This window comes from Artemia franciscana, chromosome 12 (assembly GCF_032884065.1).
Source record: "Artemia franciscana chromosome 12, ASM3288406v1, whole genome shotgun sequence".
In the NCBI taxonomy this organism is placed as follows: Eukaryota; Metazoa; Arthropoda; class Branchiopoda; order Anostraca; family Artemiidae; genus Artemia; species Artemia franciscana.
This window is the reverse complement of record NC_088874.1, coordinates 15784421-15808948: the sequence shown is the minus strand read 5'-3', so window position 1 is coordinate 15808948 and position 24528 is coordinate 15784421. Positions and strand designations below refer to the sequence as shown.

At 33.2% G+C, this 24528-nt stretch overlaps 1 protein-coding gene across 1 annotated transcript in view; it reads left to right on the top strand.

Annotated features, from left to right (window-relative positions):
* The first annotated feature begins 9326 nt into the window (after nt 1-9326).
* Nucleotides 9327-24528, top strand: part of LOC136033744 (saccharopine dehydrogenase-like oxidoreductase) — an 89833-nt gene continuing 74631 nt past the window's right edge. The window contains exons 1-4 of the mRNA XM_065714642.1: nt 9327-9541; nt 13811-13995; nt 18039-18168; nt 19289-19466. Coding sequence (XP_065570714.1) covers nt 9367-9541; nt 13811-13995; nt 18039-18168; nt 19289-19466 — 668 coding nt within the window. The 5' untranslated portion in view covers nt 9327-9366. The remainder of the gene's footprint in view (nt 9542-13810; nt 13996-18038; nt 18169-19288; nt 19467-24528) is intronic.

The window sequence follows — 24528 nt, the reverse complement described above, 5'->3', positions numbered from 1 at the left end:
TTCCTGATTTAGTACCCCTGCTTAACTCCTGATTTAGTACAAAACCAGCTACTAACCTCATTTCCTACCTAACCGTAGCAGTGTTATTCTCGCACATAGCAAAAATCATTACCGTATACCCTATTTATCTGGCATACCGTATAGGGACGGGACCGTTGCTAAAGCTTTTACATCAGCTGAATAAAACACTTGCTCATAATCTATGAAACTGTGGATTAAATAAGTTTGATGACTCATAATTTTCTTAATTATTAATCTAAGATTTAAAATATGATCGATGCTTGCTCTCCCCTTCTTAAAAGCTAAAACCTAACTGTTCTTCCCTTGAAACTTTATCTGCTTTTAAACCTCAATGTATTCATCCGGCAAACCGTATAAGGATAAAACCTTGCTAAAGCTCTTCCATCAGCTGAATCAAACTCTTGCTCATGCTCCATAAAACTATGGATTAAATGAGCTCTATGACTCATAATTTTCTTAATTAGTAATCTAAGATTTAAAATATGGTCGACGCATGCTCTCCCCTTCCTAAAAGCTAGAACCCAACTTTTCTTCCCTTGAAACTTTATCTTATTTTAAACTTTAAGGTATAGCATAAAAGGTGTATCTATTTTTTTTCATTCATTCTCTTTATTTCATAAAAGAAAATCCACGGCTGACTTAAAAGATACTCAAATAAGTTGTTTGCTAAAAATGTTAAGATTAGAAGTTTTGTATTACATTTGTGTCTTAAAATATTTAAAAGCGTGTATTTTCTCCCTTCTGCTTTTGAACACCTATTATAAGAAAATTTAGCGGCCGACATCCAAAACTTTATGCAAACTACAATTGCTTATCAATGAATAAGTTCTTTGCGTTTGTCGATTAAGATCTGGCTCGTCATAGGTAATGGTACCAATTAGGGATAGACTCCACCCTAGACTCTAAAAATAAACCGTTTTTCCAGTACCTTATTTAAAAATTATCAAAAACAATCAATAGAGCCCCCTTTTGAGGGTTTACAGATTTTCGGTCGAAAACGGCTAAGACACTGTTTTTCGTCAGCATTGTAGCTTCGTTTTTATTTTGGCCCCTGCGGTCTAATAATTGCTTCGTTACTAGTATATATTCTGTTATGTTCATATCCTTTAAAAAATCAACAATGATCAAGAAGCAAAAAAAATATACTCATATTTGAAACATCAATGACGATCTACTGGCATTTAATCCTCTCCGACCCCTCGTTTTGTCCTCTTCTTCTGAATCCTCGATTCCATTGAGTTTGTCTGCTATAAAAATTTTTGACGGAATTGCTTTTCACGTTAGCTTTCATCTTTTTTTGCTCCGTCATTTTATGTGAGAGGTTAAATTACCTACAGCTAAGTGGTTTTAGTAGACAAATCCGCTAGAATTAGTGAAAAAATATGTAAGGCTTGTACTAAAAAAACGGTAGTGTAAGTCTTGACATTATTAACCTTCCTTTAAAATTCAGTGAATTAGGCATTGTACATCTTTGCCCCATAATTCGACATAAACCATGAATAATATGCTAAAGTGTCATAAAATAGTTGGCTAATTTCTCTAGCATTTCACAGCTACCTATGGCTTTTTGGTTTGGATGTAAGGTCGATTGACTTTTCATCTTTTGTTGTGTGGAGAACCCCGATAGAAATAGAGACACAACTTTCATGCATAGAACAGTAAAGTATTTTTTTGAAATTTTTACTTTAAGCGATAGGTGCCAATCTTGACATACAAGTTAAAATTGTTTCTAAGCTGTCACATGATTGTAGTGACTCTTAAGAAGCATGTTGTTTTTATCTCTTACAAAATTGATAAAGCATATGACTTTGCACATAATGAAAGACTGAATTAAGTTAGGAAGTGGAAATACGCTTTTCCAGTAGATTTTTATCCATCGGTCATATTTGCACAGGTACATTTACCTCTAAAGACCTAATGGAGGTGATTATAATGACTGAAATAAATGCTTGGAGGAAATGTTCCTGCACAAACTGAATGTCAGAAGAAAGAATTTTCTTATAGGTTTTTGCACACTGGTCAAACTTGCAGTGATGCATTTACTTCCAAAAAGGTAAAAGAGGCGATGATGTTGATGGAGAATATGTTCTTATCTAAGATAACTCCTACCCAATATAAATCCTGGAAAATTATCAAATTAAAGCCATAGCATGTTTTTTTTTCTTTTTTTTTTTTTACAAACTTTGATTTAAGGAAGAAAAGTTTGAATCCTAGAAGGAAAAGTGTTATTTGAAAGAATCTTAAAAGTATGTAAAATCTAATTCGAATTTTATAAGGGAAGAGGTTCCCCTCTCCTTAACTCCCAGCTTTTTGTGCTGAAGTTTATACTACTTTATTAGAAGCATTTATGAGTACAACAAATATAGTTAACAGGTCGACTGGGAGTATTTCATTTACTGGCTGAATTATAAAATATTTGAACTGAACATTTTAATGTTTAAGGTAAGTCTATTCTTAAGGTATTCTGAAAAATACTTTTATTCCATTCCATTTAAGTTTTATCTGACCATATTTTCTTGAAGTTTTGGGGACGAAAAGCCAATTCGAATCGTGAAGGGTGGAAGATTGATTAAGAAGAAGACGCGCGCATATACGGAATAATTTCTTGATTCTAAGGTTTAATATATAATAACCCAAATTAGTAAAATCAAAATTTACCCAATGAATGGTTAAGAAGGGGGAAGAAAGCGGAGGAACAGGGTTACTTATTTAACATATTGATTATGTAAAGGAAAATGTCTTCCATAACTTACTGTGGGAGTTTACTGGGTAAAAATAAGTTGTTTCTTCCAGATGAACAGCGAGGCAAGGTCTAAAGGAGGAGGGAGAATAGAAATTCAGTGATTTTATCCTGGGGCTATGGAAAGCACTATGGGCGAAAAACACGGAAAATGCCGTTCTCCTTTCCTCGACGTTAACTAGATTGACTCTGCGAAGGAGGGAGGGATAAAAGACTTTATTCTTATTAAAGAAGGATTTTAGGAATCTTAATTTTAAGTACCTTAATTAAAATTGCTATTTTACAGGACCAAATACTAGAACTGAGAGTTTTATTGGGGTTTGTTATTTAAAAGTGGTAATGGATCTTTAAACGTTCATCGGAATAAAGGCTTATTCAATAAACTATGACTGTTGTTTCGATAGGATTATTCGGAAAAAAATTATGAGTTACCTTCATTCTTTGAAAAAATCAGAAATTTTGTACTTTTTAGATGCTGGCCTTAGGTTTTTCATACATGTCGAACTTCATTATCCAATGTTCACTAAGGTTGCACTTCTTTTGGGTGATTCTAACCTCTTTTTCTAAAACTGTACATATTTTAATTACTAATAGCTTTCCAAGGTAAATTTTAAAATTAATACGCTTTGAACATTTAGGATCAGCATAGATAATAATTTTGTTGTTAAATATATTTTGATAGAAAACTTAGTTTCCTTAGAATTTTGGATTATACTGCAAGGCCTACTTACTCGCAGTTTATTGCTACAAACTGTTTGGTTCAACGCTATCTTATATGCAGAAAAGGCTGTCGCTTCCTCCTAAGGACCCTATTTTTTTATATTCAGACTTAAGATCCATGTAAAAATGCACTAGTAATGATGATAATCCCAAATAAAGTGTACCCCTTCAAATATTTTTTTAGGAGTAGAAGAGGGGGTTATCAAAAATAATTTTTGAGTTATCATTTACATAGTAACAATGATATTTTTTCGAAATATCTTTTTTAAAGCGTTGCATCCACCTCTCCAACTTAAAGTGTAAGTAAGCGTTAGAATTTGATCTTTTATATTATACTTAAAACATTTCTGTAGTAAGAGGGCCTTGTTACACCCCTTTACAGACAGAGTCCAAAAATCTTCCTCGGAACGATGTAATATTTTGGCTTAAATTTACCCCCCCCACCCCTTCCTCCTTCTATATTTAGCTGAAGGCTCACTAAAAGGCTCACATAAAAACACTTTTTTAAACTTTCGCCACACCGCAAACACCGACAGAGAGATTCAGTGACCCTCCTCATTAGTAGCGCATATAAAATGTATTCACCACTATGCGTTATTTTGTGAAGCCCTCAATTAATCAACTGAGTTTTAAAAACTGGAAGCTTTAAAATAATTGTCTAAATTAACCATTTCAAACAGTTCATGGTAAAAAAAAAATGCAAGTAAGAAGTGACACAACTAAATAGTAACTGATACTCTAAAAAAGGGAGTTTTGAAATCAAAAGATGCATAAAATATAGAACTTATTATGCTGATTCTTAATATATTGGATTCATTAAGTTTAGTGTTACTATCAAAAGCTACGAGCCTAAGAAAACCTGCCTACTTTCCAAAAAAAGGTGGAAACACCCCTTGAAAGTTAAGGAACGTTAATGAAAATCATACCAACGGATTCAACATATCAGAGACCCTTACTGTGAAGGTTCCAAGCTTTTACCTGCAAAATATGGGATTTTGTATTTTGTGACACAAGAAAGATCACAGACGCGTGTTTATTGCTTGCTTTTTTTGTTTTTTTTTTTCTGGGGATGAACGTATCAAACCAATAGTCCTATATTATTGGTAGAGGGATCATTTGAGCTGAAATTAAAAGTCGTTAAGTGGCCAAAAAAGTTGAAGTGCTACTACCCCTCCCGTGCCCCTTTTTTCCTAAAGTTTTCCGATCAAAATTTGATTGGACGATAGTCATTTCAGTCAACATAGTTGAAAGGTCCAATAACTATGCGTTTGGAGATAACATGACCCCCCCTCAATCCTAGGGGAAAGATCTCAGTTATGAAATTTGTCTATTGCTTACGTATAGTATTTTTCATTTGTTATTAATAAGAAATTCTTTTCATTTGTCTTACTTTCTCTTTGCTGACTCGATTTTACAGGTGGAGATATCAAGGGCAATTATCCAAGATAAATTTTCAGTGGCATTAAATTGTCTAGAGAATCTTTCTTTGGGGTAGAGTATTTTTCCATGGAAGGAGACGGTTTCCCATCATTATTTAAAAGCAATCAGAAATTATATCAAAATAAAACTTTTTTCAATCAAAAGTAAGAAGCATCATTAAAATTTAAAACTAACAGAAATTATTATGTATGTGAGGGGTTTTTCCCCCTCCTCTATACCTCCCTCTTTAAGCTAAAGTTTGACTTTCTGTCCTGGCTCCTTAAGAACGACCCAACACAATGGTTGCTTAATTAGAACAATAAGAAACTTTTTAAAAGCACTAAAAAACTGTCATAATGAAAATCAGTCAATAATGAAAAATAATAAACATTTAAGAAAAACTAATCATCATCATTGAATAAAAACAATAGAGCAAAAAAAACATGTCTATCATTAAAACTTTCTTTTCAAAAATACTGTACATAATATATCTAAGAAATACAAAACTTTTATGATAATTCATTCTAAGTTTAACATTAAATCTTGGGTACCTACCTTTGGTTTCGGCGGAGGTGAGTCTGATATAGCATTCTCTCCCTGTCCCTGAATGATTAGCAACATATGAAATGAGATTTTTGGAGACAATGATTACAATGAGCACGAGCTATTAACAACTCTTTGTTCTAACACAAACTATTCTTTTACAGTTATTAGAGTTTATTATTACAGTTCTTAATGTAATTTCTAAACAATTTTTCTGAAAACATCTAGCATATCCTCTTCAATCTTTTGATTTCCCTATGTGTCTAAGCCCTGTTTGGTCGATGCTAAGACCTTCGTATTTAATATCCGAACCTTTTTATTCTTAGAAATTTTCCAGCTGCAAAAACACGCTCTACGAAAACTATGTGAAAACACACTAGACCATGTTTTAGTAAATCAGGCTAACCCCTTGGTCAATTTTCTCTGATGCCTAATATTACCCTCTTCATCCTCATTGTTATAACAAAAGAATTTTCATGTCATTACAATAGGTTTAAAGCCTATTATCTTGCCGTGAACTGGATCGAGAAATTCGGGAGCTAAAACATGGCTGTTCAAAAAGCGTTCTCCGCACAGATGTGTTTTGAATTTTAACAGTCGACTTGTTTATAAGCATGTTTTTCTTATCATTCTGTCTTATATATCCATGGAACATCCAAGGGACACGAGATTTGTCCTACTGATGTGGTTTTCCCTCTTTGTAGATTTTGTTTCAACTGCATTATACTGATTGTATTAATCGAAAACATTTGCTCCCTGAAGCAAAAGGTCAGATTTATCTTTTGCTTAAAAACCTGAATGTCCTCATCAACCCTTTCATTGACTAGATCGCACATAGAAAGATGTAGCTTTTATTTTTCCCAGTCATATTTATACTACCGTCATTTCGTTTGTACCTCTGGTGATGCTTACGTTACGAGTTCCAGTTAAAAAGTTTTCCCAGACCATATTAAATGGTAATATTCTAAAAAGTGTCGGGGATTGTGTGAAAAGGGTGTTACTGTAAGGTATTCGTTTTTTTTCTTAGTGATATCTGTGTATTACTGACCCATTTATAATTTTTTTTTTCTTTCTTTTTTATCGTTTGCATTTTTGTAGATCCAAGGTGAACAGTGGTGCACCCGATATTTAACAAAATATATTTTATTGAACAAAATGAACTATGTGATTTATCATGGGATAAATGAAAACAATTCACTAATGCATCGTAGTTTTTATGCTTAGAAACAAATTGCGACACCTAAATTAAATTTAGGTTTCTGTTTTATTTTTTCCTTGGTTCTAATGATTTATTCTTTCGACTGTTGTTTTCTTTCTTTGTTCTTCTTTTGTTTTTAGTTTTCATTTTATGCGGTAAATGTATCTCTGCAGAGTTGAAGGCTTTCTTGATATGTCTTTCATATCAGAAAAGTTGTTCTCTATTATTTACCTTGTTACCTTCTCAACACGAATTATTAAATGAATCCTCATATGCTAGGGACACACTGTCTAGATGCTTTTGTTTTCATTAGCCAAAACAGTAAAACTTATGATTTTGTATCCAAGGTTCTTCATACGACAGGTCAATAAAGACAAGGAAAAAAAGAATTTTTGTCAGATCCAAAGTAATATTAACGTCAGATTTTGTCTTTGACTTGTAACGGAAGTTCAACAGAGCCTATTGCAATTGATTGCAATAGCTTATTGAATAAACCCAATTATTATATTCTATTGACTGCACTTCAAACATCAAATAATTTCCATAAAATTAAATACTGTTGAAAATAATGTCAAATAATTTAGTGAAAAAAAAACCTTGCATACTCAGAGTCTTTAAAACTAACTAAAAGTGTTGTTAGCTTATGCCAGTAGGTAAATATCTCAAGAATTCTCTAAAAAAAAGGACAAATCGTCGCTTAGTGAGCTCTAAAATACAATTTAGATTGTTCAATTATTGCTATTGGCTATTGAACGCCAAAAATTAGATTGCAATAAGCCCATTGAACACGAGTGAAGTCATTTGAAAACTAGTGAAAATCTAGTATTTATTCTTTATTCTATTTCTATCAGGATATTCATGAAAAAAGGCACACATTATGTATTTTCTTTAAACAAGTTTCTGAAGATATATATTTTAAAACAAAGAAACAAATCCAAACAAATAATTAGTTCTATGACCAATAATAAGAAAAAGAACAGATAGAACTCTTGAATTTTTACAACTAACCCAATATTCTGCTTATTTCATTTATTGCTCATAGTTCAAATTTAGCGAAAAAAGAGGAAAAACTAAATAGGTTAAACCGATGGAAAAACAGTAAATTTGGTAAGCGGGTAACTTGTTTTAGGTCACCAACCGATTTTACTTTCTAAGTTTAAATTTAGCCCATTTGGCGAAACAACTAAAATTCTAAGTTGCTGAATGTCGCAATTTGTTATATATGTTCCAGAAAATTCACTTGTATTTCAGAACAAAGAAACAAATAAGATATAATTGTTGCACCAAATTCAGCCAAATCGTCAAGTTTTTTTCAAATTTACGATTTTAGATCTTGATTCGGCTTTAGCTATATTTAATACCTGGATATTTCACGACATAATTTCTTTCGTAGAATTTATACATCGTACTACTAAATTTTAGACCTTCTATGCTGAATCTTTAAAATGTAATCGAAATTGAGTTAAAATTTCAGACATTATCAGAGTTGGATGTACATAAAACTTTTTTTCTCGGATTTAGTACAATTTTGGACGCTGTTCCAAAATTTACGTAACCTTAAAAAGTTTGGGTGCTGCTCCTCCCGTCCACTGCAATTGGCCTGTTAAATTGGAGTTAGAAGGCAGCATCCACTTGCTTTTACATTTTTTGTGGCTTACATTGTTCCGATTTTGTCCTATTTAAAACTTCAAAACTGTGTATAATTTAAATACTATAAAGTTATTTTCAAGAACAGGATGTTTTTTCTTCCTCTTCCCCCACTCCAACTGAATGTTTAGATTCTTCTGTGTTCTGCTGCACACGATAAATAAAAGCTGCTTCACACTGGTTTTAAAGGTATGATACTAGTATTAGTGGGTCTATTTGAGTACAATGACAGGTATCATGAAAAAACAGACATGAAGGGAAAAAACGCTACTGTTTATTGAACAGCAAGATAGTCGTTTATTGAACTGATTAAAAAGTCATTAAAAGGACTCTTGATCGCGTAGGCTATTGAGTTTTGTTGCTTTTGTCGGGTTTTTCTCGAATTTAAATGTGTCATTGTGTATGTTCCGCCATAATGCTAAATAGCTCCAACAGACCCGTCTTTTCATTCAGATTTGAACAATATGTATTGAACAATATTTCAGTCGGTGTCTTTTGACCATATTTGAAACTCCTTCCTAATAAGAAATTCCTAATAAGGGTTTTTTTCGGCGATGAGTAGCTGATTAATAGGGAAAACGGTTGCGCGCCGTCGATTTTCCTTGGGCTGCACGCCGTCGGCCAAAAAAGAGGTTTCTAGCAATTTCCATGAAGCTCATATATATATATATATATATATATATATATATATATATATATATATATATGTATATATATATATATGGCTATGCTGTTTGACCTATTTGATTGTATGGATGAGTAGGGTTAAGGCTTCATTCAAGTGCTGGTCTATATGAGTCACTAATTTAGAAAAACAGTCTTCCTTTTCTCCTTCTGTCTCTCTTTTTTTTTATGTGTTTGTGCTCTTGCATTGGTGATTTATCTTTTCATATATATATATATATATATATATATATATATATATATATATATATATATATATATATATATATATATATATATATGAGCTTCAGGGACATTGCTACTTGCTAGAAACCTTTTAATTGGGTCATCCGTAGAAGTTATTTTATTGTGTCAACGCTGTTAGTTTTGCGCAAATGTTTGAATATTTGTTAACATGGCTGTGGAGAAAATATTTGACATAACTATATTTGGTGCCACAGGCTTCACTGGAAAATTTGTTTTCCTTGAAGCTGTCAAATCGGGAGCATTGAAGAAGTATAGTATTGCTGTTGGTGGTAGGAATAAAGAGAAGCTGGAAAAAGTTGTCAAGGACATTGAACATGAAACAGGTTAGGCCTAGATGATCTTTTTGTCTGTTGAATAGATTTTTAATATTAGAGTAAATCCATTTTGTAAGACCAACCTACTTAGAATAGAAAGAAACAGGCGTGATTCCCCTTTGAATGCTCTCCAAACACTTTAGGCCAGAGTCAGAGAACTGGCTTTCAGCAAGCACTTGATTCATGTAGGGTAATTATCATTTCTAGCTTTGGGGATCAACAAATTCTTATTGCTTAAGTTTTTGCAGATGAAAGCATTGTCAGATTCTACAAGTTTTTTATGGGTGGTGGCAATTTTTTTTAAAAAGAATTAAAGGAAACTAATTAGCCTAGTCTGATTAAACAGCCATTGTGTTTTAAGAATTGTTCTTAAGCCTGCAAAAAGTCAACCAATGGGTATTTTCCCATTGGGAAATGAAACTTTCAGGGATGGGTCTTCAGGCTAAAGTAGGCCTATGTCCTGGGAAGGTATTTTAAAGTACCCACCTCTACTCCTTCTCCCTCTAGAGGGCCCTGAAATTTGCCTACAAGACAGGTCTATGCCTATTCAAATTTTGTCAAAAAAATATTTTACCTTAATTTTCAGTAACTAGTTGCTTTTTCTCTGCCTTTAGTTCTAAAAATGCATTTCCTGTTATTTGAGTAGAATTTTAAGCCATATCAATGTTTTTTTCAAAATTTAGGAGATGTATTTGCATATATTTAAAACCTTATAAAATGGAATTGAGCAAAGTTATGAAGCTGAAAACAATTTTGTTATACTTCAATTAAGCAGAAAATCTATTTTGCAAGGTTTCACTTTTACAACACACATATTTTTAAAGGTCATCAAAGGTCAGGGCCCTCTAAAGGGAGAAGGAGTAGAGGTAGTTGCTTCAAAATACCTTCCCAAGACATACTTTAGTCTGTAGATTCATCCCTGAAAGTTTTGTTTGTTTAACCAAAACCCTTTCTGAGATAGCAAGAAGTCAATTAACTAGAATTTTACCGTTTTTTTAGGAGGGGGGGGGGGTATAAACAAAAATTTTAAAAACAAATCAAAATTTGAAATTAATATGTACTCCCTTATGATTTCTGGGAATATTTCTAGTTTAGACTGTTATTACAAAAATAAAAAGTAAAATTAAACCCCAAAATGCCCAAAACTGCCCCTTCTTCAACCTCATAGTTGCAGAAACTTGGCATATGCTTGTTAGATCAGTAATTGAGAGTTGTAGTCCTTTTTTTTAAGTCCAAGTGGATTAGAGACCAACCAGCTACATGGGGGTGGTATTTTTCAACAGGGATTTTCTCCAGGGGAAATTTTGTGCAGGGGGGTCTGGGGGGTTAACACAAGCCACAAAACTTTCCAATATAATTGGCATGCAAATTAATTTCAATAAAGTCTAAACCATAGATCAATAGCTTCTAAAATAAATATTGAATCTTTGGCCTAGATTGCTGACAGTTTAAAAACTTTGACTCACAATAATCATTATGACCATATTTTATAACAAAAGGAAATATTTTGTACCTGTTCAGTATATAGGGATAGCCATTAGAAAGGGTCATATTTAATGTGCAGACAATGTTGTAAAACTTCAGTAATTGAAAAGAAATCTATTTGCATTATGGTGTATGAAATTTTTACATAAAGCCACATTTCTATCTGGTATTTTATGGACAAGATGGTAAATGAATCAGCTAATTGGATTGCCTGGTTTCCTTTGAAACAGTTGCCCTGCACTTTTCATTGGTTGCTTAACTTTCTGTTGTGTCTGTAAAATCTTCTCACATATGCTCTAACCAGATCTAATGAAAATTTGTATGACAAATAGGAAGTAATTTTGCTTTTGGTGTGGCATATTTTTCAAAAAAAAGAGAACTTTGTACTTCCAAACCTGAACTAACTGCAATTAAAGTTGGTAAATACAACTTTTTCTAATGCAAAATTTTTTACTGGCTGTATTTCAGGAGCCCAGTTGGAACTTTGCACTCTTGAATGGTTATTTTTCACATCAAGACAACCAGGCATCACAAAATTCTTGAAATCAACTCCTGATATTAGTGATACTTGTATTTCAAAGAAACAAGAATTTTTAATATTGCAAGCCAACTCTAATAAAAATTGAAATGTATGATGGTTGTCCAGAAAATAACCTCCATTTATGTGTAGCACAAGAAGTACTGGGAGGAGCTCTTTCATCTACACAATAGCATATGCATAGGCTCAATGTGCATCCACCTATGCTGTGCAAAATGAAGCATTGTATTGTTGGACATTTGCTAGACATGTGCAACAAAGTAGAAAATCCTGTCAAGTGCTGGGTAATAAGATTCCGTTTGGCAAAAAAATTATTCAGTAGCTCTGTTTGAAGCCTTTTTACTGATCCAAAATCCTCATGCAAAGCAGACTTACCAAAAAAGTTTAAATTCTCATAAAAAATAGTTCCTTCAATCTGTCAAAGCTGAAATGCTAACATTAGAAAGTTGAAATTTTGCAAAAAAAAAACAAACATAATTGGTTTTAGTAGATATGGTTTTCAGCGGCTCAGTTGGATTATTCCAATGAATCCATTGGACTTTTGTGGTCCATGAAGTTGCAGTAAAACTAGATCAAATCTGATTAAAATTATGCAAAAACTGCTTTCTTTGCATAAAATCACAGCTGTGTTGATCATGGGCTACATATTAGTTATCTAGTTAAAGAAAGCTATTGGTTATAGAAAGTGTTTGGAATAGCTGTTGCTCTCATAAAAGAAGATCACTAAATTGAGAATTGAAAAAAAAATAATAGGTAACATTATCAGATCTTTCAGGGAGGGGGGAGAAATAGCCAAAAAAAGGCACTTTGATGCATAGAATACTGATAAGATTGAGCCCTGTAGACAGTAACCCAGTCAGCCAAAGATCCATTACCTCAGAGTTTTCTTGAGTTAAGAAAATTTAAGAATATTGCTGTTTATTTTTTTTAGAAATTGAGTGAAACTGTACATTTACTGAATACTATACTATTATCAAAAACCTTGGATAACATCAAAACTTATCAACATTTTGGACACCAAAAAATTGTTTAGCCTGGTAAAACCTTCAAGAATGAACAATTGGCTTAAATTAAGGTCTAGGAAGGCATTTAAGCAATAATGTGCCAACATAAACTTTGGCCAGTGAGTGCTCTTCCAAAAAAATTATTTCAAAATCTCATTTAACAGAGAACCTTTCACCTTTAGTGCCTTATTTAAGCACACAAAGCCAAATTCACAGTGGTGCTCATCATTTTTTGCATTGGACTGTAGCAAAACAGTATTGTAGCAAAAACTCGACAATACAAGATTTTAACCACAGTTTGCACAATTCTGAGCAGCTTGTGCAGAAGAGGAGCAAGGTGTAAACACTTGGAGAACTCACCCTGGTCAGGAGGAAGTGGGCTCTATACAGTGGCAGACATTGACAGGCAGCAAAAATCTGTGTGTAGGAGTTACTTATACCACTCAATTTGAAGGATTTAGTAACCCTGCTGCAGCCCTGACTTTACAATGCCATTCAATATAACCTTTTCAAGAATTATTTTGTGCCAACAGGTTGGTATATCAACAGTGATGGTTTAGGCAATTATTATTTGCCTTACAGGAAGGAGCTAACAATCAACTATTGCAGTCAGGATTCTATACCTGTCAGAAGCATTAAATTCTGATGTGTATTCAGAAATGTATAATACATATGTAGCTATGGATGCAAGCATTACATTATTGGCAGCTGGGACTCAAATCAGAAATGCATGAAGCACTTAGTGGGTATGAAAACTGCTTGGTAAGTTTGTATGGTGTGACTTGCCATCTGTCATACTAAGAAAAATTCTCCTGGGATTGGAAGGCCATCTTGAAATTGCATTGAGTTTCCTTTATCCTTCGCCTGGTAGTAGACTTTAGTTATTTCTCTCTACCTCTTAGCCTGAGTTACAGACAATTCCAGCTTAATGAATATGAGAAAAGCATGTTTTCCCTTATAAACAAAATTAAATGAGAAGATAAAGAACAAAAAGAAAGGCAAAATAAATAAAACAAATTTTTAGAACATATTTATAAACAAAACTAGTTGGCCATTTAGTACACACAATCAACTCCCATTATTTACATAAACAAGATAGCATATATTTTAGTAGAGATTTATGTGCTAATAATTAATTTTGCCTATGTGAACCTTTATTATTTAGGTACAGATTGCACCATGATGTCATATCTTCTTCAACCAATGCCATCTTGTTTTGAAATCTTTCTCACTGTTGTTATTTTACTTAAGGAACTGCTGCCAAGTGCGGTTACATTGTTGCTGATGTTAAAAACACAGAATCTCTTGAGGAGATGGCAAGACAATCAAAATTGGTCATAAATTGTGTTGGACCATACAGGTTCTTTGGGGAACCAGTTGTTAATGCTTGTGTTAAACATGCATGTCATCATATTGATATAAGTGGAGAGCCTCAGGTTAGTTTTTTGTGTTGTTTAGTTTTCTAGCCGTTAAATAGTTTATAGAATTTTTACTCTAGATTCCATGCTTTTTAATGTTTAAAATATTTGATTCTTTGAAAACCCAAAATAGGCTAACTTTGTAAATAAGAGAAACACTAAGTAAAAGCACCTGAAGTTGTGTAGCCTGTAAGGCCAAGCTTCACTAATTAGTTTGGGCCTGGTTGTTTTGAACTGATCAGAAGGTATATGAAGGGGCTTTAGGGCCCCATCCCACTTTCCTGGAAGACCAAAAATGTTCAAATGTGAAAAATTTAAGGCTTTTCTGGCAAACAGGTTTTTTCAATCTGATCCCCCCTCCTTTTGAAGATATTATGTGAGAAGTCTTGAAGATAGGAATATATTTGAATGTGTATATTTAAGTTTTCAGGGTTATATAACAGGAGAAATATAAAGAATTTTTGCTTTTTTTGTAATTGATATTAGTTGCAATAAAAGAAAATAATCTCCAAGATTCTTTTTTTTTGTTCTTTTTTTACTATATACTGTCTCTGCAAAACAAAATCGTTTGTGATATCTAGTTGGTTCAAAACCAAAAACTCAAAATTGAAAGGCTTTCTTTTTAAAGGAGTGTAATAGACCTAATTTCCTCTTTCGTAGAAAAAAAAAATCTAAATTTATACTTTTGAGCTCTTTCTTAAAAACGAAATATGATCAGAAACTATACAACAAAAATTTGGACAGACATTTTCAAATAAAGGATATCATCTCAATCAGGTGATTCCTATTTATCAAATAATACCAAAATCAGGTCTGTTTTTAATCATTCTAGAGATAGAACATGATTGCATTGTTCTAAAAATTGTATGTAAAAATGGCACCAAAGACTGCATCCTTCCTTTTTTCATTTTTTTTCTGGGGGCGGGGGCCTTCTCACTTTAGGAAGAGGGCTCTCTTCTACTCCCCACATTTGAGTGGATTTCTGGAGAGTCATTTATAATAGTAATTCCTGGCAACATAGACTTTTTTATTCCATACCAATGTTTTCGATTTTAATAATATTAAGCTGAAGCCAATCATATTTTTGGCAAGGAACACCAGAATTTAACAGTAGCAGATATAACTGTAGTTACATTAGACACATAGTTGGCTCTCCATTCACATACATTGCCCTGTTTTAGCACATGCTATGTTCCATAGGACATGAGACTATGCAGATAAAAAATTTTCTTTGTGTGCCTTGATTGATGTCAATTATGCTATACCCTATGTTGAAAATTAGCGTATATGTTCTCCTATGCTTGCCATTTCTTGCTGGTTTTGTCCATTATTTATTAGGTCTAAAACTCTTTTATAAAAAGGCACTATCTTGCCTAAATTCCTTTTCTGAATAATCTGCCGACTCTTTATAAATAATAGAGCCTCCTAAATATTGCTAAGCATGGGTAACCAAAAACATTAAACAAAAATAAGTATATTTCTTACTTATCCATTTCCAGTTCTGTCACTGTAAAGATGAGTTCAGATAATTTGAACTGAAATAAAAAAAAATAATGCAAAGAAAGATAAATAACAACTAGGCAATGTTAACGATGTTAATGCCACTTCTGTACACAGGTTTAGCCCTGGGAAAAAGAGTAATATTTGCTTAGGCAAAATTTGTTATTTTTTTTCTGGAATCTTATTTTTTTTTATTTTCTAAGGACTTTTCGTATGCTTTTCATTTTTAAAGCAATTTTCTGTTTAGATATTTGCTTTGAGAGTTAAACAATTTTGAGCTTGATGTGTTCAGGTAAATTGTTTATAAAAACTTTTAATAAATTATCCTGCGATTAATTTGGATTCCAGTTTTTGAAATCAACACGTAATTTTTTGAATAATTAAGGGGTAACACAGAAAAGAAAGTATCTGATGTAAATGTCATCTATTAAAATAAAGTATGTCAACTGGAAGCTTGAAGCTCAAGGAATGAATTGAGAAGAATAATTGCATTTAATGAAACTGAGTATGCTCCATTGGTCTTCCGAATCAAAGTTTCCCTTGGATGCTTGTTTTATTCTATTGTCCCCTAATTTATTCTCTTTAGAATCAAACCAATCCTTTAATGGACGGAAAAGATGGACATATGCTTGTTTTAGTCTGTTCTGCTCAAATTCATTCCCTAGAGAATTAAGCTAAACATTTATTGGATATAAAAAACCTTCTATCCTTTAAATGTTTTTTTTTTCAATCTTCAAATATATACTGCAACTTCAAAATCATAAACGATTTTGTTTTGCATGACCAGACACAATAGACTAAAACAAGCATCCGAGGAAAACTTTGATTTCGAAGACCAATGGAGCATATTCTGTTTCATTAAATAGAATTACTGTCTTCTTGTGCTGCAAGAGGCACCCAGGGGATCCAGAAAGAGCCACCAATCATCCCTCATATGTGCTGCTGCCCAGACGTTATCCCATTGGGGTTGGACTGTCGAATTGATAAACTTCACTTCCTGCTGGTATGTACAACGAAGTGTATCCCAAGTAGCGCCATCTTCGTTGGTGTATAACATCTGTTACCAGGAGCTGATGTGTGATAGAGCGAACTGTTTGGTTAGTTATGTGGTCCCTCCAGTTAATATTCAGTATCCTTTGAAGACAGTTGTTCTTGAAAGCGAGAATCCTCTTTTCTTGTTGTTGATTCAGTTTCCAGCATTCACAGCTATAGAGGAGGGTAGAGAGGACGTTACTGTTGAACAGGCTCAGTTTCAGGGAGTACTTTTTCAATTGCCAAAATTGCTTCAGTCGATTAAAAGCTCTACTGGCTTATTACATCCTAGACTACCTCCTTTTTGCTTGATCCAGTTCGTTCGACACTACTTCCGAGGTATCTTTTTCCACTACCTGCTCTACTGAATTGTCCCCGCACTTTATGCCAAGTGGTGAGTCGCTCGTTGTCATGCTTTTTGCATTGTCGGAACTAATCTTAAGTCCCAAAAGACTTGCTTTCTCTCGTATGACATCGAGAAGCTCCTGGAGCCTTAATTGTTTGCCTCAATCAGGGTGATGTCGTCGGCGAAATCCAGATCTGCTAGTTGTTTATTATCGCATATTTGGATCCCAAACCCTATGCAATCTCGGAGCGCATAATGGATAACAAGGACATAAGACAGAAGGAAGAGGACACATCCCTGTTTGACCTCAGAAATAGTACTGAAATACCTTGTATTTCTTCATGGGTCCGAACGCAGCACTCCGTATTTTCGTAAACTCTATCCTGTTACGTACTAATTTTTCAAATATTACAGGTAGATTTCAAAAGTGGAATCTAATTTACATGTGATAATAATAATTTATTAAAGTTTTGAACAACTTACCCGAATAAATCAAGCCCAAAATTGTTTAGCTCACAAAATGAGTATCTCAATCGGAAATTGAAATTGCTTTAAAATTCAGAATTATGTATTTTATTCCTTAGAAAACATTTTTTTATCTACAGAATTAAATAAAAGGATTGTTTTTCAAATTCTTTAAGAGGAGGAAACAATCTTAGGCCAGGGGGTGGGTGATTTCTGGACACATTTTTTGTCAAGCAAGACATATTTATCCTAAATCAAATTGTGACTACAAGACATAAAAATCTAGAGTGTCTGGAATCCATTTTTTCAAGAGCATTGGAGATGATGTAGCTGGTTGGCTTGAAAGTACCCTCAGTAATATAGACAATAAGATTAAAAAAAATAGATGATGGAGCATAAAATGTTTTCATAATTCGTTTATTTTCAAGGCTGTTTTGTAATTTTTAATTAAATCAATCGCAACTCATCAAAATTAAACCCATAAAAAACGGGGGAATTCTCTATATGGAGGTATTTTCAGAAAGTAATGAATTTTGTTTCCTGCAAAATATAATAGTATACTAAACAATATAGGGTTTTTGAGCAAAGTTCTCAATGTTTGCTTGTGAATAATAATGATCATCTTTTTGAACGGAAAACATTTTTGAAGTAGATTGCTCAAAACTGTTGGTGTTTTCCTTATATATTTATTATTGAATAGGGTCTTCTTTTTTTGTAGTATCTTGAAAGAATGCAGCTTGAGTATAATGCGCTTGCAAAAGAAAAGGAGATTTATGTCGTTGGAGCATGTGGATTTGATTCAATTCCTGCTGATATGGGTGTGGTCTATTTAAGCAAGAAATTTGAAGGTAAATAACTGATGTAGTGAACCAAATTATATTACTCTCTTTTGTTAAACTATTGTTTATTTATGACCCGCACATACAAAAGAAAGTAAATTGTGAAGTAACAATAAAAAAAAAAAAATGCATAATCAACGAAAAAATCTAGTAGAAAAATGGTGACAGGATAAAAGTGTACAAGTTGTACCTGAAATTTTCCCATGCTGTTTACTTAAATTTAAAACTATGTCAGAAACACAAAAATTATTCAGAAATGATTCTTGCCCACGATGGAAGAAAAAGAAGAAATTGCAGAATTTCAAATGATTTAAAATTCCAGTGATTGAAGATCACTGGAATCTCAGTCAGATATTTCGCTCTTACACCTGAATTTTGTAACTTAGTGAAAATAATGGTTTGGAGAATTACATGTTTTTCACGCCATAAAAGGTACCAGTTACACGTGTTTCGTATCTAAGGAATCCTTTAAATCTAGTAATAGAGCAACTGCTTGTTCCATTGCCAAACGTTGTTATGCTCTGATAGATTATGGCATCCCAGAATTCGGAGATTTGAAATAATATTCTTGTACTCTTACGCAATAATAGCCAAATTAAATTTTTGGCTGTCATTGGTTGGAAGTTTTGGCTGTCATTTTGAGTTTTTATTTTATTATTTTTTTTTGGTTTAAGATATTGAAGAAATTTGATTAGCAATTAAACTCAGGCCAAATAAAATGTTTTTTTGTCTAAAGGTCTCTTAGACAAAAGGTTTCACATCAGTTTATCGCTATTTTTTTAGAGCTATAGCTCAGAGACACAGTTAAAACTTTTAGAGAAAATGCCAAATTTTAAATTTAATATGGTAAGTAGACATAACAGAATTTTAGCAAAAATTTTGCCTTTTTCTGAACATCAAAGCCATCAAAAAGGCCTAAAAGTTGGAGATAGGACATGAACCTCAAGGTCGTAACAATCGGTAATAGTTGTATCTCCTTCAAAAGTGTTATTTTGTGTCTTAAGGTTGGTTATATTGAATAATATTGAATAGTTTATGTTTATGTATGAATAGTTGAATAGTTTATTGAATAGTTTAACTTATGTTTTTACAATATTTACATTACCTAATATTTAGATTTTCTTCAAAGGAGAGTTGAATTCTGTTGAAGTGTACTTGAGTTCCCAGGCACCAAAAGGATCATCATTCCACTACGCTACTTGGCAGTCAGCTATTTATGGTTTTGCTCACGCAAATGAGCTGAAGCCTCTAAGAAGGAAGCTATACCCAGAAAGGCTTCCCGAGTTTAAACCAAAGCTGAAGACAAGGCAACTATTGATTTTGCTAATTGTTACGCTAATGTTTGCTTATTTTAGGGATTAGCCTACTTTAACTGTTGTAAGAATTGGATTATATAGAAATCAGGTTGAGAGGTGGGGGGGGGGGTCAGGTTTTAAAATACCAGAAGAAAGAGTGTAACAACTGATAAAGTAAAATAGAACGCAATTTGCGAAAGTGCTTGCGATTTCATGACTTACGCAAACCCCATTTGGAAAATATATTATTTGATGCTCCTTTTGACTTCAAGGTCAAAGTAATCCAGAGGAAGCTGTTTGGATAAGACAGATTATCAACTAGCAATGTCCAAAAACTATTAGACTATTCCTGTGACAAATTGCTCAAGTAACTCATCATCCAGTAAAAATGGCGAAGGAACTTAAAATTAGTAATTTCAATTAATAAACGCATGTCAAATTAATAAATTAATTTGAAACGCAGATGATTAAAATTAAAATTAATTATCAAATTAAAATTAATAAACGCAGATAAACAGGGGGATATACATCCCCCTGCTTGTCTGTGGGTGCCCCCAAAGCCTTATCATTCCTGCATAAACTTTTTGTGCCTAAAACCTCATTACTGGGATACGATTTTAAAAGGCAAGATTATAAGTTGTTCATAAGAAAGATTATTTCGTGTCTTGATTGCTTGGGAATGAGCCCTTGGTCAATTCAAATGTTTTGGAAATCACTATGGAAACAAACTTGGATATCCAAATTATTTTATTAATGTAGATGGTATTCTTGTATAACAAATCAGATGGCGGTCTTGTATAAGAAATCATTAAGAAATCAGAATTCTCAAGATACTTTTAATACTCTTGATACTACATCTGACGACCCGATTATTCCCCTACACCTGACAATTGATAAATTTAGTCTATTTAGTAAAAAATTAATTGATACAATTTCTGCTTAAATTGCAGGAAGTTCTTCCCAGTTTTATCGTTTTAAAGCTATGTTATATGCTTAAAATTGCGTTTTGAACTTACCATTTTAATAAAGGAAATCTATAATTTTATTTTTTCTTTAAAACATGACTTTTTAAACGTTTTTATAAATTATAGATAGCAAGTTGGTGCAAAAAGGGACAGGAAATTCAGACTTGTATTTTGAGATAGAGATTTTCGCTTATTCAAATCATCAATTTTTTTTTATCATTATTATTATTAACCCTCTTTTTCGAATGGGGGTAGTATATTCCCTTCCGTGAAAAAATCCTTGGTACTTGCCTGTTTGAAAGGCATCTTGTATTCATAAAAAAGAGAATGAAATGCCTACCCATGTGTGTTGGGGTGAACTGATCACAATTAGTTGAGATGTATCTAAAATCAGATATAACCCATTCATTCCAACTTTTGATGAGTCTTTTAAGTATGTTTTTCCTCTTTAATTTATAGTATTTTTCAAAAACTTGCCAACTCCTGATTTGCAGAAAGTCAAACTTGGAATAATTTAGTATGGATAATAATGCGTAGTCTCTCTTCATGAGGGTGTAATAATGTGTAAATTTTACTTTCGCTTTTCATTTTGTGACCTAAGAAGGGGTTTTATTGCTTTTCTTACATTCCTCTGCACAGGCTAGTTTTTTTAGCCTTGGTTCTCTTTATTCACGCTTTGCTTCTGGCATATCTTTTGTTTTGTTCAACTCTTGTATTGGTAGTGTTTTTGACTAAGTTGAAAAATCGCTCTTCTGCTGCTTCAACCTGAGAGGAATCGATTTCGAAAAACCAGTTGTATCACTGATTACTGTTTGCGCAGTATCTGAACATTTTCTACAAAGAAAAATAATTTGCATGCACATCGTTGGGATAATGGGAAAATTTAATAATCACCATAACTTTTAGGGCTTGGTGTGTTCTTGATATGAGTGAGAAATTTAACTCTACAATGAGTAGAGTTTATATGGTGTTATGTTTCGTTTATACTAGTTCGCTACATTTACTAAATCAGCAGAGGTGCACGACTTTAATCTGAAACGAGGGAGGAGCAGGGAAAACTGGTCGAGGTATAAAAAAAAATTTCTGAATTATATTAACAATTATTGGAGGTTGTTGACAAATTCTTAAACATGGAGATTGGGGAGTGGGAGTTTCCTGTATATGCCTGGATTATGTCATGTTATTTTTGAAGAATCTTGGTCATGTTTTTCTTTTGAGAAAACCCTCTATGTTTGTGGATTTAGTATATTAGTTATATTAGTTTTGAAGGCCAAGGTCAGGATTTTATAGAACATAACCCTCTAGTTAGAAAAAAGTAAACTCATTAGCATTGCTCAAAACACTCTTCCTTAGAAATAAGTGTGTATTTGATTTGTTTTCCTACGGCTGGAGATGATTTCGTGACTTCTCAGCTTCGATTGAGCTCCTCGTTGGATTCCTTGATTCCTCAAAAATCAACGAGAAGCTCTTCGGCTTTAAAGATAGCCTAGGATGCTTGTCAAAGTGGACAAAATGACCAAGAGAGAACTATTATATGGTGATATCGTCTATAATTAATGATGTTCAGAAGCAAACATGGATCATTTTGTGTTACATCTTTAAATTGTAGGACAAAAATTTTTTAGGAATTTAACTAGAATTTCCAGTCCAAATGAAGAGGCTCTGTGCTTCCTAGTTTCAAATTGAAGTTAATATTATGGGTAGAGAAGAAGGTATGGTGTTACATCTCTTTCTAATGTACAAAGTTAGCTCAAATTTGAGCTGGTTTCCTACATTAAACTCACTTTGTTTCGACAAAAAAAAGTAACTTATGCACGTTAATGCGATGCTGGTGATCCAATAAATTTAAAATTTAACTATTACTTAGTAAATATCTTTGACTTTATTATATTGGTTTGGTATATAAAGACCCAAAATCTCTTCATTATGCTTTTAAGGCAAATCCCCAGTGCAATAAGGCTGCAATATGAATTTGGAACTGCTTTTTTTTATGTAGATTAATTATAAAAAAAAATTCCCAAAAAGAATTTTTTCAGAGGAAGTAAAGGCCATACTAAACTAAAGATCAGAAGAAATAGAAACCTACGATAGCTCAAACTCAAAACGACCAAAAATTATTATTAAAGAAGAAATGAAACCCAAAACGAATAGAAATTAAACAAACATTCATAGAGAACAAACATACAATAGGTACTATTATAAATGAATAAATAAATCTTAAAACGACTGAAACTAAAATTGAATATGCAAATCGAGCTTCAAACGAAGAAAAATCACAACAAACAAGACTTTCGGTATCCTACTATGTCAATGGCGCTTTAATGAAAACTACATGTGTCTGGAACAGTCTTTGGAAAGTACAAATTAAATCAAACTGAATATTTGATACATTATGATATTAATTGTTGAAAGACTATCAGTTCAAGGTTTTATTTCACTGTAATTTTCATTTTCATATCTCAACGCTGTAATAACTCGAAAAGAAAATAATTGTAATATAATCCGTTTTTAGTGAAGCGCCAATGACGTAGTAGGCTTTAGACTTTTACAGGTAGGGGAGGGGGCAGTATCCAAACTCTTGTTTGTAACGAAACTATATTTGTCTTAAACGGTCTTGAAAAGAACTAATAAACTTAAACTGAATATCCGATATATAATGATATTAATTTCTGAAAGCTCATCAGTTCAAAATTTAATTTTACTGTGGTTTTTATGTTTATTTTCAATGTTTCAATAAGTACAGAAGAAAACATTTATGGTATCATTCGTTTCAGTAAAGTGCCAATGACACAGTAGGTTTTAGTCTTTTACAATGAGAGATGGAGGGAATACCCAATATTAAATCTATTTCGTCTGATCTTAACTTTAATATGGTGTTTACTCTTCTTTGAATTTTTTTTCGAAAAGTTTTTTTAATTAATTTCTGTTTGTTTTTGATTGCCAAAGTTTCAAGTTTTTCTAAACTCCCTATTTCAAATAATATTTTATTCTAAAATAAAAATGTATGTGCCTGGAAACAATCTTGGCAAGAACTAATAATATTAACCTGAATATTTGATATATAATGATATTAATTGCTGAAAGCTCATGTTATTTTCAGTGTTGTTGCAAGTACAAAAGAAAGTATTTGTAATATAATTCGTTTTAGAAAAGCGACAAATACGCAGTAGACTTTATGCTTCTACCGTTAGCAAACTCTTGTTTGTACTGAAAACTAGAGGTGTCTTGAACAATATTGGAAACAGCTAATAAAATTAAACTGCATTCCCATGATTTTGGAATAGAATATCGTTAATAAGCTGTTGTTGTTTTTTTTTTGGGAGGGGGGAGCGGGTCATAGAAAGATGAGCGGGGGTTAGCTCCCATGATTTTTGGAATAAAATATCGTCAATATTTTTTGGGGTGTCGGGCAATGGAGGGAGGACCAGGGTTAGATCCCATGATTTATCATTGATAAGTTTTTTCGGAGGGTGGATTGGGCCATGGAGGCCAGGAGTCAGCTCCTAAAGCTCTGGAATAAATATCGTTAGAAACTCCTGGGAGGGGGCTGGGTAATGGAGGGAGGAGCAGGGGTTAGATCCTATGATTTATCATTGAAAAGTTTTTTTGGAGGGCCCAGATTGGGCCATAGAGGGCCTGGAGTCAGCTACCGTAAGTTTGGGAATAAAATATCGTTAATATTTTTTTTTTTGGGGGGGGGGGGTCGGGCCATTGAGGGCGAGGGGTGAGTTTTCATAAGTTTCGGGATAAAGGATCGTCAATAAGTTTTTTTTGGGGGGAGGAGGTCCAGGAGTCAGCTCCCATCACTTTTGGAATAAAAAATTGTTGGTAAGCTGTTGGTTTAGAGGGGGGAGGACCAGGAGTCAGCTCCCATGGCGGGAAGGCCAAGGGTCAGCTCCTGTATTTTTAGAATAAAATATCGCTACTGCGGTTCTTTTGGAGGGGGGGGGTATGGCTATGGAGGTAGGACCGGGTTCAACTCCCATGATTTATCATTGATAAGTTTATAAGTTTAGGGGGATCGGGCCATGGAGGGACAGGGGTCAACTTCTATAAGTTTTTGAACTTAGTGTTAATAAATTATTTTAGTGGGTGTAGGGGTTGGGCTT